The sequence below is a fragment of the Pagrus pagrus genome, assembly GCF_965226575.1.
Source record: "Pagrus pagrus genome assembly, chromosome: 24".
In the NCBI taxonomy this organism is placed as follows: Eukaryota; Metazoa; Chordata; class Actinopteri; order Spariformes; family Sparidae; genus Pagrus; species Pagrus pagrus.
This window is the reverse complement of record NC_140206.1, coordinates 9,447,051-9,467,426: the sequence shown is the minus strand read 5'-3', so window position 1 is coordinate 9,467,426 and position 20,376 is coordinate 9,447,051. Positions and strand designations below refer to the sequence as shown.

The 20,376-nt window shown below is 45.3% G+C and overlaps 1 protein-coding gene across 1 annotated transcript in view; it reads right to left on the bottom strand.

Moving 5' to 3' along the window:
- Positions 1-928: 928 nt before the first annotated feature.
- Positions 929-20,376, bottom strand: part of LOC311252996 (dedicator of cytokinesis protein 9-like) — a 42,133-nt gene continuing 22,685 nt past the window's right edge. Inside the window, 42 exon segments of the mRNA XM_084346665.1 lie at positions 929-1,865; positions 1,867-1,955; positions 2,353-2,491; positions 2,642-2,742; positions 2,839-3,029; positions 3,536-3,746; positions 4,089-4,235; positions 4,939-5,052; positions 5,595-5,717; positions 6,675-6,781; positions 7,429-7,486; positions 7,581-7,796; positions 7,907-8,020; positions 8,128-8,310; positions 8,407-8,544; positions 8,635-8,750; positions 9,351-9,487; positions 9,926-9,973; positions 10,061-10,127; positions 10,241-10,355; positions 11,822-11,952; positions 12,077-12,188; positions 12,344-12,451; positions 12,600-12,778; positions 12,872-12,983; positions 13,083-13,166; positions 13,352-13,498; positions 13,588-13,659; positions 13,915-14,040; positions 14,136-14,205; positions 14,614-14,729; positions 14,882-14,971; positions 15,064-15,150; positions 15,846-15,964; positions 16,171-16,282; positions 16,599-16,691; positions 17,727-17,792; positions 18,356-18,543; positions 18,636-18,715; positions 18,805-18,927; positions 19,576-19,658; positions 19,752-20,096. Coding sequence (XP_084202791.1) covers positions 1,748-1,865; positions 1,867-1,955; positions 2,353-2,491; positions 2,642-2,742; positions 2,839-3,029; positions 3,536-3,746; positions 4,089-4,235; positions 4,939-5,052; positions 5,595-5,717; positions 6,675-6,781; positions 7,429-7,486; positions 7,581-7,796; positions 7,907-8,020; positions 8,128-8,310; positions 8,407-8,544; positions 8,635-8,750; positions 9,351-9,487; positions 9,926-9,973; positions 10,061-10,127; positions 10,241-10,355; positions 11,822-11,952; positions 12,077-12,188; positions 12,344-12,451; positions 12,600-12,778; positions 12,872-12,983; positions 13,083-13,166; positions 13,352-13,498; positions 13,588-13,659; positions 13,915-14,040; positions 14,136-14,205; positions 14,614-14,729; positions 14,882-14,971; positions 15,064-15,150; positions 15,846-15,964; positions 16,171-16,282; positions 16,599-16,691; positions 17,727-17,792; positions 18,356-18,543; positions 18,636-18,715; positions 18,805-18,927; positions 19,576-19,658; positions 19,752-20,096 — 5,175 coding nt within the window. The 3' untranslated portion in view covers positions 929-1,747.

Sequence of the window (20,376 nt, the reverse complement as noted above, 5' to 3'; positions counted from 1 at the left end):
TGGAGGGCAGCACATCACCCGAGTTACCACTAACTGCTGCTAACTGTAGCTGCCGTTAGCTAGTTAGCTCAATTAGCCATAGCTGTCCAGCCTGGGAACTTAGAGCGGTACTAGCCGGTTAGCATTTTGACTTCAGTGGATGTATCTGCAACACAACACATAGTCATCTTTAACATAGCATCAGAACTGTTACTTCTTAACATTCTGGTTTTAAACAAAAAATCTTACATATTGCACCTTTAATGCTAGCAAATTTTAGCACACTAAACTAAGCTGGTGAAAATATACCTGATAAACATCAACATGCTAATGTTGTCATTGTGAGAAATTTAGTGTGCTAGCATTAGCATGTAGCTCAAAGCACCGCAGTTAGCTACCTAAGTAAAGTGCAAAAGAAACGCTAATAGCAGAAGACAACAGTGATACGTTAAAGGTGCAATATGTAAGATTTTAAAACATTTAAAAATGAACATCTCCATAATGTGGAGAAATAACAGTTTGATGTTATGTTAAAGACGACTATGTATTGTTAGCATGCTAACCAGCTAGCTTTGGCCTGTCCTGTCTCGCTCCAAGCACCATGTCTGACTGCTAGCTGCATGTCTAACTGAGCTAACTAGCTAACGGCAGCTACAGTCGGCAGTCCTTCTTACATATTGCACCTTTGAACCACATGAGCGAACTAAAAGATGACTTTGTGATCAGATGACACTGAGTTACACTGTCGTGCTGCCAAGTCATGACTGGATCAGTTACAGAAGTGACTCTTAGGAAATCATTTTATCAATAGCTGTTGACTGTGATGAAATGTGATCTGCCGATAAAGGGAAGTGTTATCTCGACACTCCCTGTCCAAAATGTCCAGCTTCTCCTGCATGAATGATAACACCAGATCATACAAAAGCAAAGGCACAGAAGAAGGTATTATGACAGATTTTTTTTATTATTTATATGTCTTAAACATATTTACATGAGCAGTCATTAAGTAAAAACGTTCTCCTTAATTTTGACCTCACAGATAATAAAAGGCAGCTACATGACAGACAGAGAAACAAAGAGGGTAGATTACAAACAGTCACACCCTTGTCTTGCATTGCACAGTCCTTTTTCTAATGTCTTTGGCAAGAGTGTCGGTAACAATAGAAAATATTGCACACCATTTTTTCTTTACAGAAAATAGGTTAAAACATTGTGGTTCACTTGGCTTTAGACAGTTTCTATACACGTCCATTGGCCTAAAATAGAGCGAATAATTCTCAAAAGATAAACTCTGATGCCTCCGCTGTAACAGGGCCTTGATGGGAAAGAATAGAAAAGGGGGAAATGTAAAAAATACTGTGCACCAGCTGGAGAATGCATGTACGGCTGCAGCAGTGGCATTTATTTATTTCCGTTAAAACCCTCATTGAACACTCGTACAAACGCTGTACATAAATGGGAGCCCTAGAGTTAAAAAAAGAGAGATAAGGTTTAGACTGGGGTCAAATTCAAATACCGATGTTCCTCATTTGTTACAACATCCCTCGGGTGGAGCTTAAGACACCACGATGATTAAGATAACATTGTGTTGTCAGTCACAGTATTGGATACACACTTGCTTAAACCCCTCTATGACCTACATGACATAAAATAAACTATACAAAAGGATAAATGACCCAAATCTGACGTCAAAAAAGTATTGACCGGAGTCTCCATAGGAAACATTTTCCAGCTCATGACATGTGAAGTAAACCAACGGATGATGGCTTCAGGTTGTGTTCAGGTACTTTATGGTTTCCTCTCGACTGGCAGGTAGTTGAATCCGTCGTTGGTGGTGAAGACGTCGTGAAACATCCACATCAGAGTATGGTGGTGGAGCCGTGTGGGTTGGCACTAGTCGGTGTGCCACTGATGGCGTTGAAGATGCCCATGGAGTCGGACAGCGCGCTCCTCGTGCCGTCCTCCACTGGGTTTATCTGGAAGGTCACATTATTACAATTAGGAAGGGTGTTTGAAAGTGACACACACTCACTCAGGCGCTTAAATGTATGTTTAGGGACTGTGGGGAAATTATTTGAGGAGGGCTTTGCTTTTGTCTTAAATCAAACATATGATTCAGCTCGTCTCCCCGTTCTTATAATTTTCATACAGTCCCTCACTGTTTCTGTAGCAACTTCCTCAAATGACAAAAGCACTGTTACCATCCAATCTGCTCAGGCCAGCACAAAGAGAGAGGAGACAGGAGACCCGGTTAGTAAACGAGCAGAGGAGTGCAGCAGTGGACAATAAAATGAGCACAATGAACATAAATAGTAAAAATGAACTAAACAAAACAGCTGGTTGGAGTCTGAATGATATAACCCACATCTATACCTGTTCGTGCATGATGTTCGACAGCTCCCTGGCCAGGTCCCTGTAGCTGGCCTTCATCTCATCGTGGTACTCCTGCTGGTCCTCTTTGATCAGCCGCTCGTTCACTCCCAGCCCCTGACCGCAGGCGTCCACGAATTGCCTGAGGTAGGGATGCGACAGGGTTTTAGTGCCACTTCAAAGCGACATGCAGAGGACAGAATGTGACAGAGTAACATGGTAGGACACATTTCCATAGACCGAGAACAAACCGAGGGAATAAGCAGCTAATGTTTCCGTCATCGATAAGTACCTGAACACCTCTTTGAGCTGCTTGACCTTGTTGTCAGGATATTTCTTGGCACTGCTGTCGTCCAGGAAGGCTCTGGCGTAAGCGAGAGGGCCGGCATTGACCTGGAAAACAACAGAGGTGAAAGATCAGAAATGACACTGAAGGAGTGAAATGATTTACAGCCCTCGTAACTGGCAGCACGACCTCGCCACCTGTACCTGAACGCTGATGCTGCCTTGCAGTTTGAGCTGCAGACGGATCATGTCCACCTCGGAGGCCGAGCACAGCAGCCGCAGCTCGGACACCTTGGCACTCATCTCGTCTATGGCCACCTCGATGGGGCTCAGGTCGGTCTGGTGTTGGTACATGACCGCTATACGCTTCTTCACGTAAGGGAAACAGTGGGTGGCTGGATGGGAGAGAGAAGAGGATGGGGAGGACTTAAATCATGCTTTCAAATGACATAAGTATTGGTCAAAACAACACTGAAAAACTATGCTGGGATGCCGATTCAGCGGCTAAATGAGCTCAAAATTCAGATAAAATCAATTTGGCACTGCAAAAAGACCTGCTGCCAAAAAAAAAGAGACCTGTGGCGACAGTACAGCCAAATATTGAGGCCCTAAACACACCCCTGCCTGCAGCCAAGTCATTATCAGTCAGCGTGATTATTACCAAGGTAAGATAACTACATGAACTTTGGGATCAAGTGAATAAACCTCACATGATCTTATCTGATTAATGTTTCGGGACCAGGAACAACCAGGAAATATTCTCGCTTTCTGCTTCCTGATGTTGCCGCTGTGATAAATAAGCCACACGGTGCGTTTCTTGCTCCTGCTCGTACAAGTCAAATTTGTTTCTAAACCGCTGTGGTGATGGCAAATCATTTTCATCACCGTGTGCACGACCTACTGGTGAGAACGGTCCGCCGTTTACACTGCTCCTCCACCCCTCCCTGCTTCTTCCCCGACACCGTGAACGGCGTCTCAAACACGAAGCGCCGGATGTTGTGGCTCTTCTCGAAGTCGGTCTTCCGGTCCTCCAGCTCCTTGTCGTCTAGGTAGGGTGTGACGTGGGTCACCTGGATGTAGGCGTACTTGGAGTCCAAATCCTTCGGGTTCACCTGTTAGTGCACAGAAGACATATATATATATATATATATCTGTGGTCATTGGAAAACCTTAAAGGTGCAATTTGTACGAATTATTAAGTTTGTTTTTGGGTGAACTGCCCCTTTATTAAACTTAAATCTGCGTTAACAGCGGCTTATTTACAAGCTTCCATCCAGAGTCAATGATCTGCAGCGATGCTCTCGTATGTTATTTTGTAACCATGACTTTTCTGAACGCCGTCCCTGAACTCTGCCCTACAAACCTCCTAGTACATGTTCTCCCCGGACCCATTGCACAACTGTCAGGGTCTGCACCACTTCCCGTCACATAAACACACGCAGACGTGATCCCACCTTGCCAGAGTCCTGGATGATCTTGACGTTCTCCTGGCCGAACTTGTCGGAGTAGAGCTTCAGGAGCCTCTGAGAAATCTCAGACAGCGGAGTGAACTTCGGCTCCTTGTAGATGTATTCCTTTCCATCTTCGTCCTCGAAGAAGCCCTGTGGAGGAGAGGAGGCAAGTCAGGAGCCTGCTGTTGAATCCAGCCGTACAAATGGAGTCCTGCTTCAGAATTTGACGACTTTTAACCTTTAAAAACAAAACACGTTTCTGACACAGCACGAGCAGTACACGGACAAACAAAACCCAATACAACACATGCATGCAATACCTCATTTGAATGAGGTATTGCATACAAAGCCACACAATCAAAAAAAAAGGAACAAAAACTTACTCTACACCATTTACTCAATGTTTAAACAAGACCCAACAATAAAGCAAAGACAGGAAAAAAATATGAAAACAATAAACACGCAAAAACATGCATGTGCAGTTCCTCTCCACCACCGTTCAGTAATCACAAGCCGATAAGGAGCTATATCTAGGCGAATCAGAGCTACGTTTAAAAAAATATAACGATGCGAGGAGGTGGACGAGCACACCAGGCCAACACACACAGCTAAACCTCTACGGACTTACCGCAGCCTTGGAGAGGGAGGAGAAAAGAAGAGACATCTCTATTAACAAGAGAGTTTCAGGTGGGCTAAAGCTCAATGGTTCGTGTGCATGTGTGTGAATGTGATTGCAAAAGGCAAGAGATAACATGACTTATTAAGAGTGTTAGCATTCATGCTCAGCAAATAGCACTATAATACATCCATGGTAAGCTTATGTATGTGTTTTGGTTGATGTTGTTGAACTCACCTGTCCAAAGAAGGCCACTCTGAAGTATGTGCCCAGCAGCCTCTTGCCCGTATGCATCACCTCCATCACTTTGGTATAGGCACGGTGGAGGGTATCGTACAGGTGTGTCAGTTTCTGTTCCGCAGAAACACAAAGATTGCAGAATTTTTCACAAATGTCAACCAAAAACCTAAAGAAATAACATTTAATAATATTTTCATAAAAATATTGATTATTGTCGCTTTAAAGGTGCAATATGTAAGAAATGGCACGTGTCGGATTTACACTCCAAACAAATAGGGGGCAGCGTATCACCAGAGTAACCGCTAACTGCAGCTAACTTTAGCTGCTTATCTCAATTATCCATGCAGCTAATGCTCATATTAGCTTACTCTGACTGGACTGGGAGAGTTAGTGTCGTTTGAGGGACAAAGTGGCTTGGAGCTAGCTGGTTAGCATGCTAATTTCGGTAGATATCTCTGCAACACAAAACATAGCTGTCTTTGACACAATGTCAAAACATTTTCTTTTTAATTTTTTGAATGTTTTTACCTAAAACTCTGACATACTGCACCTTTAAAGCAAGACTACGCAACTTTTGCTGACTATCTAAGATGCACTCCGTGTTTCCTGAAAGGTTTATAGCTCTGCTTCTGCCTGATCACTGTTCAGTTTACCTCAAAGTCTCGACGCTGCTCGTAGATGGGAATGATGAGCCTGTAGACGTCGGCGATGAGCTCGTAACGCTCCGCCTTCCAGAGGCCGTCGCCGCACTCCTCCAGCAGCTCCATCAGCACCTCCTGAACACACACACACATGCACGCACGCACTGATGAATAAATATAAGCTTCCTGCAGTCTCAGCATATTTTACTGTTGCAAAGGGGGACGTTTCTGTTTGTTCTGATTTACAAGGCTACAGTGGACTTAAAACGAGCGCAATGTTCCAGTAAAGACAGCAGACGTGGGAGGAAATGGATCCATCATGTCTGTTCTTTTTATTGGGGGATTAAACAGAGGAGGAGATGGAAGGTGGAAGCGCTTTTCGTTGCCTGCAGATGTGTTGACCAAGTCGTAAAAAGCTGAGAAATTCTCTGGCCATCACTTTCAATTTCACGTCAGTTTAGACCGGGCAGCTTTCCCCACACATAAACAAGTATTTGTACACCTCATGCATACTTTAAACCGGATGTACAAAGGTTTTGAGGAGATTGGTGCAGGAAAATGACGAAATATAACGAGAGAGATGTTTTGTTCTGCATCCGTTTATGATTAATGTTAGGAATGGAAACGAAACTTGGACGCTGGAAGACATTTTTATGCTTAAAAAATGACTTTAACAGGTACAATAATGTTATTACAGGGATGGGGCTCTGTTGGAACAACAAACATGGGGGGGAGGGATTAATCTATAATTCAAACAAATGCCCATTGATTGTCTTTCAATCGACTAATCAATTAATCTAGTGTCAACAAGCCACTTCCCCTGTCGGAGTGTCATTGATTAAGAAGACACCGAATCCCTCTACAGGAGTGTTGACCCTGAGGCCAGACTGTTCTACATTAACACATGTAACCAAGCCCCAAGTCAAAGTCTACGGTATTTTCACTTCTCGGAGCAATTGATACTCTTAACGGAGATAAGAGACGGTCATTATGTGACACGTGATGCCAGTGAGGAACTTAAAAAAACATCTAAACGCTTGGTCAACACAGCGGAGCGCGGCGCGTAAGAAGATTAGTGTACAGCGGTTTCACCTCGTTGAAGTGAACGTCCTGCATCCCCACGTCCTCCATCATGGCCGCCTCCTCGTCGATGTTCGGAGTGATGACGCGGAAAGCCGAGCAGCCCTGCCTGAACATGCCTGAACGTACAGATACAGAAGCAACATGAGTGTTTGTGCACCAAAAAGGTCGACGTAGTGTTTGACAAAGGAGCTCTGGGGGGAAGGTCAACCCACTCTCAACCCACCCTGACCTGACGCTGAACTTTCATAAAACCATGTCGTATTTTACAACAGATCCCCGGATCCAAAGTCTGAACACTGTATCCAGGTTGGTATGTGCAGAAACATCTTATCTAGAGAATGCAGTGTTTTTAACAGGTGACCCTTGGACGGCTGCTCAGGTGGAGGATGAAGGTGTATGTTCCTGTGTGTGTATGTGTAGGCTCGCTTTATTTCTCAACAAGCAGTGCAGAGAGTAAATAAGTGAAGAGAAAAGGCAGGAGATGTTCAAAATCACCTGCAAAATATATCAATCGCTCCATTAAAAAATAGGAATATGCATTAATGAGCGACCTCCTTGGCTTCACCAGGCCAAAAAGCATTTTTGCTGCCATCCATAATCTTTCATCAGTACACAAGAAGTGAATCAAATGGATTTATTGAGTTTGTTCAACACTTATTCCTGTATAATCTTCTCTCTATGGTGATAAGCAGTTACTCATTATATAGCCTCTATAAATTGGGATTGTAAAAATACTGTTCCCACTCCTATATCCTCGACTCACCTTTCCTCCACAGGTACTCGGCTACCAGAGCAGCGACGTGCACATAACACATGGCTGCCTGCAGGTGACGCAGACAAACAGAGACAAGGCACGGGTTAGAGATGTAGCGCAGGGTTAGGGCCAAAATAAAATAAATAAATAAATAAAAATACCTCGGAGAGATCTCCGTTCTTGTGGTGGATGCGTGCCATGCTGTCCAGCCACGTCTTCCTGAGCTCGGGCGTGCTGGTGTAAGACTTGGCCAAGCTGTACTGGAGGTCCACCAGCATCTCCGGGTCGTTCTCGTGCTCCTTCATCTGCTCCGTGGCCATCAGCACCGTGCGGATGCGCTTCATCAGGTCCTTCACATCTGACGGGAATGCCGTGTGCTACAAGAGGACAATAGCCAGATGTGAGTCTTGTGTGCCAGGCCACTAGTTGCACGGCTAACTGAGCTCACAAGCTAAAGGCAGCTACAGCATCATCATTCTCCCCTCACCTTGATGTTCTTGTCACTGTTGGCACAGTTGTTAATGATGGAGAGAGACTGCTGGAAACGGGTACCCCCGATGCCGATGACGTCGGCGATCAGCTGACTGACAGCAATGACCACCTGGGTGAATAGAGAGGAAGAGCAAAGACAATCAATGCTACGCTAACGCAACAAGAACGTGGTTAACGACTCATCGGAAAGGCTTAGAAACTATTCGACACACATACCTGCAGGTGTGTTCGTACAAAAGACTTGCGTCCCGTGTAATCAAAGTTGCTTTTCATGAGGAAGTAGAGCAGATGGGCGGCGTCGCTGCGGATGCAGCTCAGCTTGGAGTTACAGCACTTGAGGATTTCGTAGCATAGAGAGGCACACATGTCGGCCCTGCCGTCGAAGAAGGTGCAGGGGAACTGGAGGACACGTGGAGGGAGGCAGGATGTAATGCGTGACAAACACAGCTACCAGGGAAAAAGACGATAAAACAAACGTTCTGATTTCCCTTTCACCTTGTAGATGAAGGTCCTGAGTGAGGTGAAGACCTGTTTGAGGGCGGCCTCGGACTGAGGGATCTGCAGGAAGCAGAGATGTACCTGGAAAACTTTCTTCATCAGGGGGTTGTGACCAAGATCTGAAGTAAGCTGCGTCTGAGGAGGACGAACCGACCAAGATGTGATTAAGATGCAAAATGTCATGTGTCTTTGTTGTTTGTGTCAACAGGCTGTCGCAGCCGATACCTTGAATCCCATGATGAAGATGCTGAGTGTGTCCAGCACAGTCAGACAGACCTCTGTGGACACATTGGCCTCCAGCAGACACTGGCTGCTCACGTCTGCTTCCGTATGAGAGTACACTGCGCAGAAAGCACACACGCAAGGTCGCTGTTAAAAGACATATCTTTATTGGAGCAGTAAATATGTTTTTCACTCAAACATCAACTGCTTAATTAGGTTGTTGATCAGTACCAAGCACTTCTGCTCTGCTTGTTTATGAATGGAGATAAGCTCTGTCATTGTTATTGCAGCTCTTATTGCTGCCTATAGAGGTCAGTAAAAGGCACAGACGTTTAGTTTAGCTGCTCACCAAATAAACAACTAAAATCATATTTTAATGACAAAGCAGGATTTGTATTTGAACACGCTTGACTCGTGTGCAAAGTTTCAATAGTTTTTGGGCATGTTAAAGCTCTCACAAGTGCAATTTATTTGAGAGAATGATAATAATTCCTTGCATTTCAAAAGGGCCTTCACACTGGTTGGCGCTTGGGCCCTAATAACCTCTGTTCCAGCTCTGGCAAGCAAGAAAGAAAGCAAGAAAGAAAGCAAGAAAGCAAGAAAGCAAGCAAGAAAGCAAGAAAGAAAGAAAGAAAGAAAGAAAGAAAGAAAAAGAAAGAAAAGCCCTCTTGGTGTGACGTTCATCCTTATAGAAGCCAGGACAGGACAGGATGTCTTACTGTTGTTGAAGGTGTGAGCGTTCTCCAGCGTTCCCAGCTGCTGAAGACGGGCATGCAGGATCCCCGCCCTGTTACGAGACACAGGCAGAGTCAGAGACTTCCTGTCGGGAGCTACAGGCCCCGCCGCCTCCTGGCTCCTGTTGGGAGAGGAGAAACACTGTTAGCGGGTATGCTACGGTCACGTGATAGGACGGTCAATACATCGATAAAAAGGCACACAAGAGGAGATGTCTCAGTGGTGTCGAAGAACAGTAACAGACAGAAACACAGCAGACAAATGAATGTGGCTTTAACGGCAGCATCATGCATTTAATTAGGCAAAGTGACACCGGCAGTCTCTTACCCATGCAGGAGGCCCGGGCCCGCAGCATTACCCACAACAACAACTTTCCAGCAGTGTTACAGACGAGAGAACAAACCAGAGGCAAAGGGGTTAAAAGATTCAGTCAGTCTGTGTTTGTAAGTCTGCGCATTAGTGTGAGTCACATCATTGCATGGATGAGGAACATCATTAGTTTCGGTTCAATTGTTTAACACAAATAAAGTCAGGTGAGATGAGAGACGTGACACTGTACCTGACGATGAATCTCTTCCCCATGTATCTGAACTGATGGAGGCAGACTCTGCAGGACAAACACAACAGGTGGAGCTCAGTCGGAGATCGCTGCCAGACTCAACTTGCATAAAAGTTTGTCAAGTTCTGTGCTTACTCTATTAATGTGAAGAAGTCCATTAAGTCTGAGGGAGCTGCTTTGTTCCAGTATGCAAACAGGGCCTCTGGGGGGGAGGACATGGGAAGAAAAATCTTTAGAAAGGATTAACTGCGGGCCGGTTTTTCATATCAGCAACGTGTCACGATCAAGTGCAGTCGCTCAGACTGACAGTCCTACCCTCTGACATGCTCTTGAGGATGTGCAGAAAGCACATGAGCAGGTTTTTGATCTCGTCCCGGTCAAGTTTGTCGCAGCGCAGCACGGTGCTGCCCAGAGCCGACGCACACTGGTTCTAGAGAGAGACAGAAAAACAAACAAGAGGATAGAAAGTTCTCGTTATCAGGCGCAGACGGCGGAGTCGCAGAAAATCGGAAAACTTCAAAAGAGATAAGGAACATCACTCAAACCCAAACTTCAGAGATGAGAAATGTCAAGAATTTTCCTCCGGGGAGGACAAAAGCATTTGCCGAAGCAGCTCTGCGCTTTGAGATAACAGCATCGATCGCAGGTTTGAAGAAACACATTTACAGTTACATTACAGCAACTGAGGAAACAAGTGAGAGAGGCCACGAGGTCGGCTCAACCTCCGCAGCACACACACTCCCCGACGTGGGACACTCCCAACAGGAAGAATGTTGGGAGGAACTCAGGGAGGATTTTGGACGTGCTGTACAGACTTCAGCAGTGTTTTGGCCTCTAAATTTGACACTAAAAGCAAAACTCTGGTTTAGTGAATCATAAAAAATCACACATCTGCTGGATTCTGTGAAACTGCAGCCAAAAGTCTCTGTTGGAGAGCTCACAAAGGTCAAACAGAATACTTGTATGAGTAAGTTTTCCTCTTGATTCCCCTCCACCCTCCGGCCTGCCGCTTGTTTGTCATGTTCACTGTCGCCGTCCTGCGGGAGGTGAGGCAAGGGCGCAGACAGGAGCGAGAAGTCCATGGTGACCCGCTTGGTCGAGCGGTTCACAGGTGGGAGTCGATCCTCGGGGTCCAGGGGGAGAGGGGGAACGTTGACCGAGTGCCTCCTGGTGAATCCCTCCTTGTAGGGGGTTGGGAAGGTTACAGAGCAAGGACGAAGGGAGTGGGAGCTCTGAAGGAGGCGGTGGGAGGACAGCGAGGACGTCCAAGAGTGCAGATAATGTGAAATTAAACAGAATTAGGGGAGTGCTGCGCGAACTACCAACCTTTAACTTTGCGTTTTGTTGACATTTGCTTCATTTCCTCATTATTTCAGGTCTCACAGACCAGAACCATGAAGCATATTTAATCTCCTTAGGCTCACTGAAGCCAGATAACCTAACACTGGCGATACCGGATAATTGGTATCACAAAGCTGGTCAAACGAAAAATTTACGACTTTAATCTCATCAATACAAAGACTACAAAGTCCAAACATTTGCGAGATCTTCGGAGATTAAAGCCACAAATTTATGAGAAAAAAAAAACTCGGACAATAGTGTTTTTTGTCGAGGAACCGTATGGCTTCACTTTGCAGAGCTGGACTGACCTCGGTGCACCACAGACGGCACCACTTTCGGTCTAATACGCCCGCAGTCGATGATATAATCAGATGACATTCTGTGATTGGATTTAGCAAAAAGAAAATGCTCGTGATTTTGGCCCAAAGTGACCGTATTATCATAACCAGCCAGACTTTGAAGAAATGGCCTGTAACCGGCAATATCCTTACATCTGTCTGGTTCATGCAGTTCAGCTTTTTTTTCCTTTTTATCATCATTCAAGTATTCATGTACCTTCTCTAGGGAGTTGGTCTTGTCGCTGCTCTTGTCCAGGAGGCTGTTTCCAGAGTCGGTGGAGACCAGAGAGCCTCTGGAGTCCGCGTGGTGCACTGAGCTGACGTTGGGGGTCGAGCTCTGAGGGGAGGCTGCAGGGACGGAGCACAGAAAATGCAAATAGTTTTCAGAAGACGGGATTAACCTACAGTTTACACACGCAGAGAACATTAAGCTCTTCATGAAGATATTTAGGATAGAAGAGTGCGGATCTACCTGTTCCAGAGATGACCCCGAACACATCTTTGTGGAGGGCATTTTCCATGCAGCTCCCGGGTTTCTGAGGAGTCACCATGGAGTTGGGCACCAGGGAGTCCTCCCTGGCATTCTGGGACAGAAAGCAACAAACTGAGGATGCTTTCAGCTGAAAAGTAAACACTGGTCGTCAAGACAGTGACCTGTTCAGATGACATTAAGCCGGGGATTCGTGTTTTGAATACATGAGCTGCCATTTAATTTCCCACCACTAGGTGTCATGCTTACATTGTGGTTGCTGAGGGGGGCTGACTCCTTGATGTCGAGCCTGTAGACGTTCTCCTGGAGCAGACCGAACAGCGGGAGGTAGAGGGTGGCGAGTCTGGCCTGCTGGCTCTGGAATGACACAGCAAGTGCTCGTGAGTCAAAAGTCAGGCTGAATTTATCTCCAAGTCAACGCAGGCCTGGAAGCGTACGCGCTTTTCATTTAACTCATCCGTTTGTGGTGTGTTCAAAGTACAGTAAAAGGTGTTGTGGAGCTCACCTTCGCGGCGTAGCGGTCGTCAAACGTGTGTTTGATCATCAGCCCCTTGAGCACCTGGATGGCGATCTGACGGACCTCTCTGAACTCCTGAAGAGCCCCGCCCACCTCCCTCATCAGCAGCCCCACCAGGAAGTGGTTTCGACAGAAGTCGTCCGTCAGAGAGTAGTCCAGCTGAAGATCTGCAGCAGGGCATCGGTCAACAGATTGCAGCGGACAAGGAGAATATAAACTGCGCCCACTTAGATGAAAGTGACGTTAAGTGTGTGATTTACCTTGGAACCTTTGAATTCTGCCTTTTCCGAAGGGCATGGGCAGATTAAGAGGGACAAAGTGCTCGTGGTTGCAGACCACCCGCAGGAATTCAAACTTGAACTCGTACAAAGTCTAACAGAAATGCATGAGAAAATACGTTTTATGATGGTTTTATGATATTTAATGACTGGGATAAAAGCGTTAAAGATGGCAGCAGGGGAGCCTCCTCACCTTGGGGTCGCCAGGCACGAAGCAGTTCATGTAGTTGTTGATCTGCTTGAACACGAAGCCCCTGTCCATGAAGGTGAAGCAGCGCTGAGTGAAAAGGTGAGCAAACATTACATGGTTGTTCAAAATTATGTTAATCACCAAACATAAACCATCTGCAGCGGGGATGATTTAAATATAGCTCCGCGGTCTTTAACCGAAGGGCAGTTTTTCAAGCTCATCTGCATATTAAAGGACAATAAGTCACTGCGGGCGTCGGGAGGAGTGCCAACCTTGATGAAAACCGCCAGGCTGTGGTTGGCATTGCGAGCCGCATCCAGGTTGTCCTTGTATTTCTGCGTGATGTGCGGCATCAGCATGTTCACCAGAGTCTCCACCGCGTGGTAGAACGACGCAGAGAAACGCTGGTTCCTGGAGAGCTGCGAACAACGAGGAAAGAGGGAGAGGATTTAGGCTCGGAGGAAAAGCGGTTCAAGAAAGGAAGGCTGAGGACTTAAACGAGACCCACCTTGACCTTCCCACACTCTATGAGATAATGAGCCATCGATTTCACCAGGCCTTCGAAGAAGTACCACGAGTGCTGCAACACAAAGAAAGAGTTAGGCGAGGGAAGCTGCCATCCCAAATGTGGAAGGATATGTTTACAAGATGCTAAAATTAAATTTAAAAAGGACTCCAGGCATGTGACAAGCAATTATGCCATAGGAATGTATAATTATCATGAAAACAACATGTAAAATTGTTGTAATTACAGTCAACTCAACAGCTAAAGCAAGAAAGCTGAGTCTTATTACTAACTTATATCTCGGACAGAATAGATATGAATTTAGGTCACCTTCAGCAGCTTGTTGCTAGTCAGGAAGTCTGTGGATGGCTTGAGGATGGCAGTCATGGCCTTTGCCAGCTCCTCATGAACTGTCTTTACGTTGGTGGAGGAATAAGGCTCGGGCTTAAACACAAACTGAGAATAGAGAGGGAGAAAGTGAGATTTTAACTTGAGCAGGAACATATAAACATACCTGCATACTGTCATCATATAGTGAGAAAAGACCGCACCTTGACGTAAGATCTCAAGTAATGCTCAAGCCCTTCTTCGTGGCACTGTGCTACCACATGAACCATCACCCTGCACAGAGACACACACGGTGACATAAAATATAAAAGAATAAGAAAAGGAGGACGTGAGGCTCGCTATAAAGAGCTAGCCAGAGATAGGAATTACATTTATCCATTCAAAGGCACTGACAGCTCATTTACACGCTGCCTACAGAGCTTCAAAGACTACTCACACACCCAACCGAGATACATACACAGCGTGTGCAAGCCATAGGTGAGTCTAATGAGAAAAAGGATTCTGGCTATTAAAGAGAAACAGAGGAAAAAGAGAGACCCAGATGAAAGTGCTGTTATTATAATTTTCTACGGATGAAGTTGGTTAAAAGAGACCAAAAATATCGTTCGGACACATAACTTCCTGCTGCTGGAAACCAGGCGTCCCACACGTGTGTGTTTTAAGCGTTTGTGTTCGGCTTGCCTGGTCACGTTAACGGCCACGTCCTCGTGTGTGGCTCTGGTTAGGACGCAGAACAGCTGGTTGAGGATGGTGGGCAGAAAGTTGACCATCACGTGACCCTCCATCGCATGGAGACTCTGGGGAGGGAAGGGAGGGAGTAAGACTCCCGCTTGTCACGTTCCCTTAAATGCTAGATTACAAGATTGCATTTGACGAGACAAGAATAAAAAGGGGTGTGTTGCATTTTCCCCCCCGGGGGGGAATTAGCGATAAGTTACGCTCGCAGTACCTTTAGGTATTTCACCAGCTCCCCTTCTGAAGCTTGTTCTGACATCTCCATGCTTTGACAGTGGTGGAAGAAGTTGTGCAAGTGTTGATCCTAAAGAAAACACACCGTTTACACATATATTTGACATTTATTTGCATTGAGGTGAGCAGGTGAGATTGATGGACATAATTAAATGGACGTACCTGAGTGTAAACTGTAGAAACAAGATGAGTTGAGACTTTGAACAAGGTTTTTCCTCCGTCGACCCATTTGATCTCCGAGCCAGAGTGCTGTAACGACGTGTTGATTTATTAAAGCATATCTAGCATAACAAGGCACAAGCAACATGATATAATCAATAAATTAGCCGCATATCTTTTGTAATATGAGAAGACAAGCTGTTTTACCATACGGCTACAGTTTACTACAAGATAAATAAAATAAGGTCTTTTTAACTAGAGTTCTTGCAGTCAGAGTGTAGAGGCTCAACTGCAAGCGTTAAGCACAGCCACTGTTACATACATACTACAGCTTTAATTAAATTTACAGGAAACCCATTATCCCTGCACCACATAACCAACACACAGGGATCTTAACGGTGAGATGGCATTGATTGTTTTTACTGGATTAAATTTTAATGCTCATCAGATTCCACAGGCATTTCATGTGAAAGCCTGTCGGGGCATCTACGAGGTCCCAATCCAATCAAAGCTAATAAGATCTTTGACCATTTACCACAACCTGCACCGGATCTCTTATGGTAATGCATCCAATCTTAAAAACCCATTTTGGAAAACTGTTTGACCGGCAGAACAACTTCGATCTAAAGCACTTACGTGCCTTACTTAAACAGATTTCCATAAACAACCGCGAGTCCTGCTGAGATTTTAATTTCACAGCCCTCTCGTGACCTTTAGTGCGAATCAACTGCACACATAACTCCTAAAAATGAATAAAATGTCTAATATTAATCATCTTCTTTTACCTTGTTGACACCATCCTGGGAGCTGAGGTACCCGGCGGGCAGATTGGCGGCCACAGGCAGCTGCTGCTCATTCATGATGACTCTGCCGTCCCGTAGCAGAGGCAGCCATGCTGAACCCACTGTGAGTAAAGGACAGGTAGAGGCCACGTGGTTGTAAAGAAGTGGTAATACAATTTAAAATATCTATAACTACCTCATTAAAACTACCATCACGCTGTACAAAGTATGCCTGTATCAAACAGCTTTTGCACGTATAATGCACGGCAGAAATGAACATGAATTCACTGAAACACAGTTGAAGACGTGACTGAAAGCTGCAGCCTACCTGGCGTCTCCACCAAGTCTTTCTTCTTGCTGTTGCTGTCGCAGCTCACGTGATAGAAGGTGAAGAGGAGGTGATGCTTCTCATGCAGCTGAGTTGGCAGCTCTATCTTTATCTGAAGGAGAGAAAAACACAGATTCCTGGGGTTCGTTCCCTAATACACGGGAGGCTTTGTTCCGGAAAATGAAAGTGGAAAAAAAAGGCCTGCGGAGCATTTCCAGTGGGGATTGAAATGTGCTCAAACAACATAAGAGGAGGTGAGAGGTACCTCCTTAACTTCAAAACACCCTGCTTTCAAAGAACATATAACTTTTTGACTTTGAGCATATGTTGCAGAGCATATCTGGCTCTCTCTACTGATTATTTAGCATTTAACAATATCTATGATAGCAATAAAACTCTGATTATGAGTAGTATGAGCATACAAATACCTCATCATAGAACTCAGGGTTCTGCTGGTGGTGCAGGACGGCTGCATATGCCTGCTTAGTGAATAGAGAACCTCCCGGACGGCCGTAGATGCACTGCAGTGGATTCATAAAGAAGGAAATAATCAAACACGAGAGAGAGATAGGAGTGCATGTTTCAAGTCCAATGAGTTCAAAGTAAATACTTAAGGCAAGATGAACCAGTCTACAATCAAGTCCACAGCCAAGATAAACCAATTAAAAAAAAAAGAGACCCAAGTTGAGTGTCTAAATCAGACAAACAGTACCTTGTCAAGACTGGCAAGTTAAACCAACAAGTCCCGAATCCAGTCCGAACTAAGGCCAACAAGTTCAAAGTCAAGACCCACATCAAGACCAACGAGTCCTAAGTCGAGTTCCAACCACGGCCAATAAGTCCAAAGTTAAGACCTAAGTCGAGTCCAACAAGTCCAAAGTCAAGTCCAAAGTCAAGGCCGAGTCCAAAGTTGGGACCCACATCGAGACTAACAAGTCCTAATTCAAGTCCAATGAGTTCAAAGTCAAGTCTCATGTCAAGATGAACCAGTCTAAAGTCCAGAACAAAGCCAAGACCAACAAATCTAAAGACAAGTCCCAACTAAGGCCAATAAGTCTAAAGTCAATTGCCAACTTGAGACCAACAAGTCAAGAGTCAAGACCAAAGTCAAGACTAGTGAGTCCAAAGTCAAGTCCAAAGTCAAGTCCCAAGTCAAGACTAACAAGTCTTGACCAAGTAACAAGTTAAGTCCTTTTTTAAATTTTTAAATCAAATCAGTACGTAATCAGTAAGTATATTTGCAGATTATACATTATATATATAAAAAATCTTGATATATTTAAAATCTAAACGACCATGTGTGGCTCAGCCTGCACAGAGCACTTAACCAGAGAGCAGCCAACAGTTTCATTTTGGACTTTTGCAAGTGTAAATATATTTTTGGCACAGTGTGTTAACCACAGATGATAAAGTCCAAGTGAAGCCACCAGTCACCGGTGTCCATTGGTGTCGATTCCAAGTCATGTGACTCGAGTTCACACCTCTGTCGGTTCGATTTATGTCATTTCAGATTATGTAGCATGCAAAGAGCTGAAATGAGAACTACGTATACACACCTTCAGCGGCAGGGCGTCATCCTCATCAGTATCCTTGAATTCAATGCAAACGGCAATATTCCTCGCCTGAAGAGTGGGGACGAAAGTTTAGGAACAGACAGATGAGAAAAGCAAGTACAAGTCCCGAGACACCCCGGAGCCAATTTCAGCTGGACACTTTCTTGACTGATGTGTATTAGATGTAAAGAGCGGGAAGATATTTCAAGGAGAGGATAGCCAGCTCTCATTTAAAGTAAAAGTGGGCCGAGAGACAGATGATGGGGGAGAAGGCAGGTTGATTTCCGAAATGGAGCTGACCTAGTGAAAAACACAAGCCTGTATTAATGTATTAATCAGAAGCTGCTGCTCTGCGGAAGGATAACTCTATCCAGCTCTGCTGCTGGCTGAGCGAGCCAGAGGCGGCTGCCAGTTGTCTCACAGGGTAGGAACACAAAATGATGATCATGAGAGAACGGTGGCCAAAAAAAAGCTTAACCTTCCAAAAAGGAAAAGTCACAGGTTTTGTGATGACTTTGTAACATATGAAGGTTAAAATATTGATTGTACCGCTAAAAGAAAGGCTAAAAATTAAAGGCATAACCCCCTTTTTCCTCTTATTCACAGGATTGTTACATTAACTCAACCTTTACCTTTGCAAAAGATTTCTGCCCGTCGTATTTGAGGTGTTTCGGGTACACGTAGAGGTGGTTTTTATAGATGGTGAACGGTTGGGAGCACTTGGCGATGCAGGGTACAAACTCCTCCACCTCCAGGAGAGCGCTGCCGGGCCCGTTGCCTTCAAAGTTCCTCACGGGGATGTAGGAGGAAGTGACGCAATCTGCAGACAGGAAACGAGAGGAGTTGCAGAGTGTAAGGTTGAAGTCTGACGATTATAAATAGATGTTAAAAGTAAATATTTGGAGGGTTTACTGGTTACATCCGGAGCCACACTGTCGATAGTCACATCTAAGTTCCCCAGGAGGACAGGGAGTTTGGCCATTTTCTCTGGTCTGTCGGGAAATCAGACACAGAAACAGCAATGAGAAAACTGCACAGAGATCAGTTGTAGTGATAACTTCAGAGAGGGGAAGACGCGTACTTTCTGAAGTCAGTGAGCAGCTTGAACATGTCCTCGTCTGACAGCTTGCTGCTGTCCTGCCTGTAAAGAGCCGAGAAGCGAGCGCCTTTGTCCAAAGTTCCCGATGCATCTTTGAACACAGGCCTGCGGAGACAAAGAGAGAAATCTGCTGGAGAAAGGGCACATTTCAGTTCCACGCTAGTGGTTCAAAGATTTGTGAATCCCGACAGGCTGACTCTCCTTTGACAGCTCCCACTCAGTCTATACGCAGTATCCTAAATCTGAATCACTATGTGGCGTCGTGGCACAAGAGAATACGTCTCCTCGAGCTTTGAGAAGCTTGAAGTTTCCCTTCAAGTGCAAGAAATCATCAGATGTAGTATAACACCAACCAGCCCTGACACAAGATTTACCATTTATGTATATCTAATGTATCATTCTCGGCTCCCAATTCCCTTCAGGGAGGGAAACAGACTGCCTGCTGGTGGACGTCCATTTATTCTCTTGTAAACAAAATTGGGTACAAGCACTTGTGTTGTGGATATTTGAAATCTTTAATTAGCAACTGAACGAATGGTGCAAACGTACCCAATAGTCCAAACCAAACTTTATTGTGTAATTGCTTTGTAGATAAGTGGGTTTGTTCTCTGTCATGCTGCAGAGGGATTCAATTTCCTTTGTTGTTTATTTTGAATGTGGGGGCTGCGGCTGTTTCGTTTCAGCATTTTTGGGAAGTAAGTTCTTTGACACAACAAACGGAGATTAAAGTAAATACACAATGGTTTTTAATACCTTGCAGCCCAGGCGAATGGCATCCTGTACTGCCCCAGTCTGCTGCAGGCTGTCTTCGCATTCTTCAGCACCTTTTGAGCCATCTATAAGTAGTCAAGAAAAGTGGGGTTGATTACACGGATGTATAATTTGAGATTTCCCAGCCTCATCCTCGTCATCTCTACCAATTTCTGTACCTTGGCTGAGTCTGAGCTCTTCATGTAGGGCTCGGTGCAGTGGGTGATCCCCCCCTGCAGCACCTTCTCGATCCTGGCCACCAGGAAGATCTCCGGATGGGGGCATGTGACTGAGAACACCCCCTGTTTGGGGTACTGGAGAGCCCCCTCTGGGAGCCCACTGGCCTGCCTGTGGCTGTCTAAGGGACCATCGCCGCTGCCGTTGATGTGCGAGTCATGTCCGCTGACGGAGCCCGATGTCATCTGGCGGACCAAAGGGTGGTTGAGGTCGACGTGGAAGTCGGCCGAGATCTTTCTGCTGTTCTGGACGTCGAAGAAGGAGAGGACGACATAGAAAGGCTCCACCTTTGATGAAAAAACGGGAGGAAGGAACGTATTTTGAGGAAAGAAAAAGGACAGTCATTTACTTTTTGAGGGATACGCATCCTTCCTAATGCACTTCTCATTTTCCACTCAGTCAAAATGTACCATAGATGTAATTCATCTTCCCTTTCACTCTTTCCACTGTGGATTTCCATTACACAAACCCATTTGTGCGTGTGTGTGTGTGTGTGTGTGTGTGTGTGTGTGTGTGTTTTCTGAGAAGCGGAGCTAATAGCTGTGGTTTCCCAGTTGAGTGCTGAGT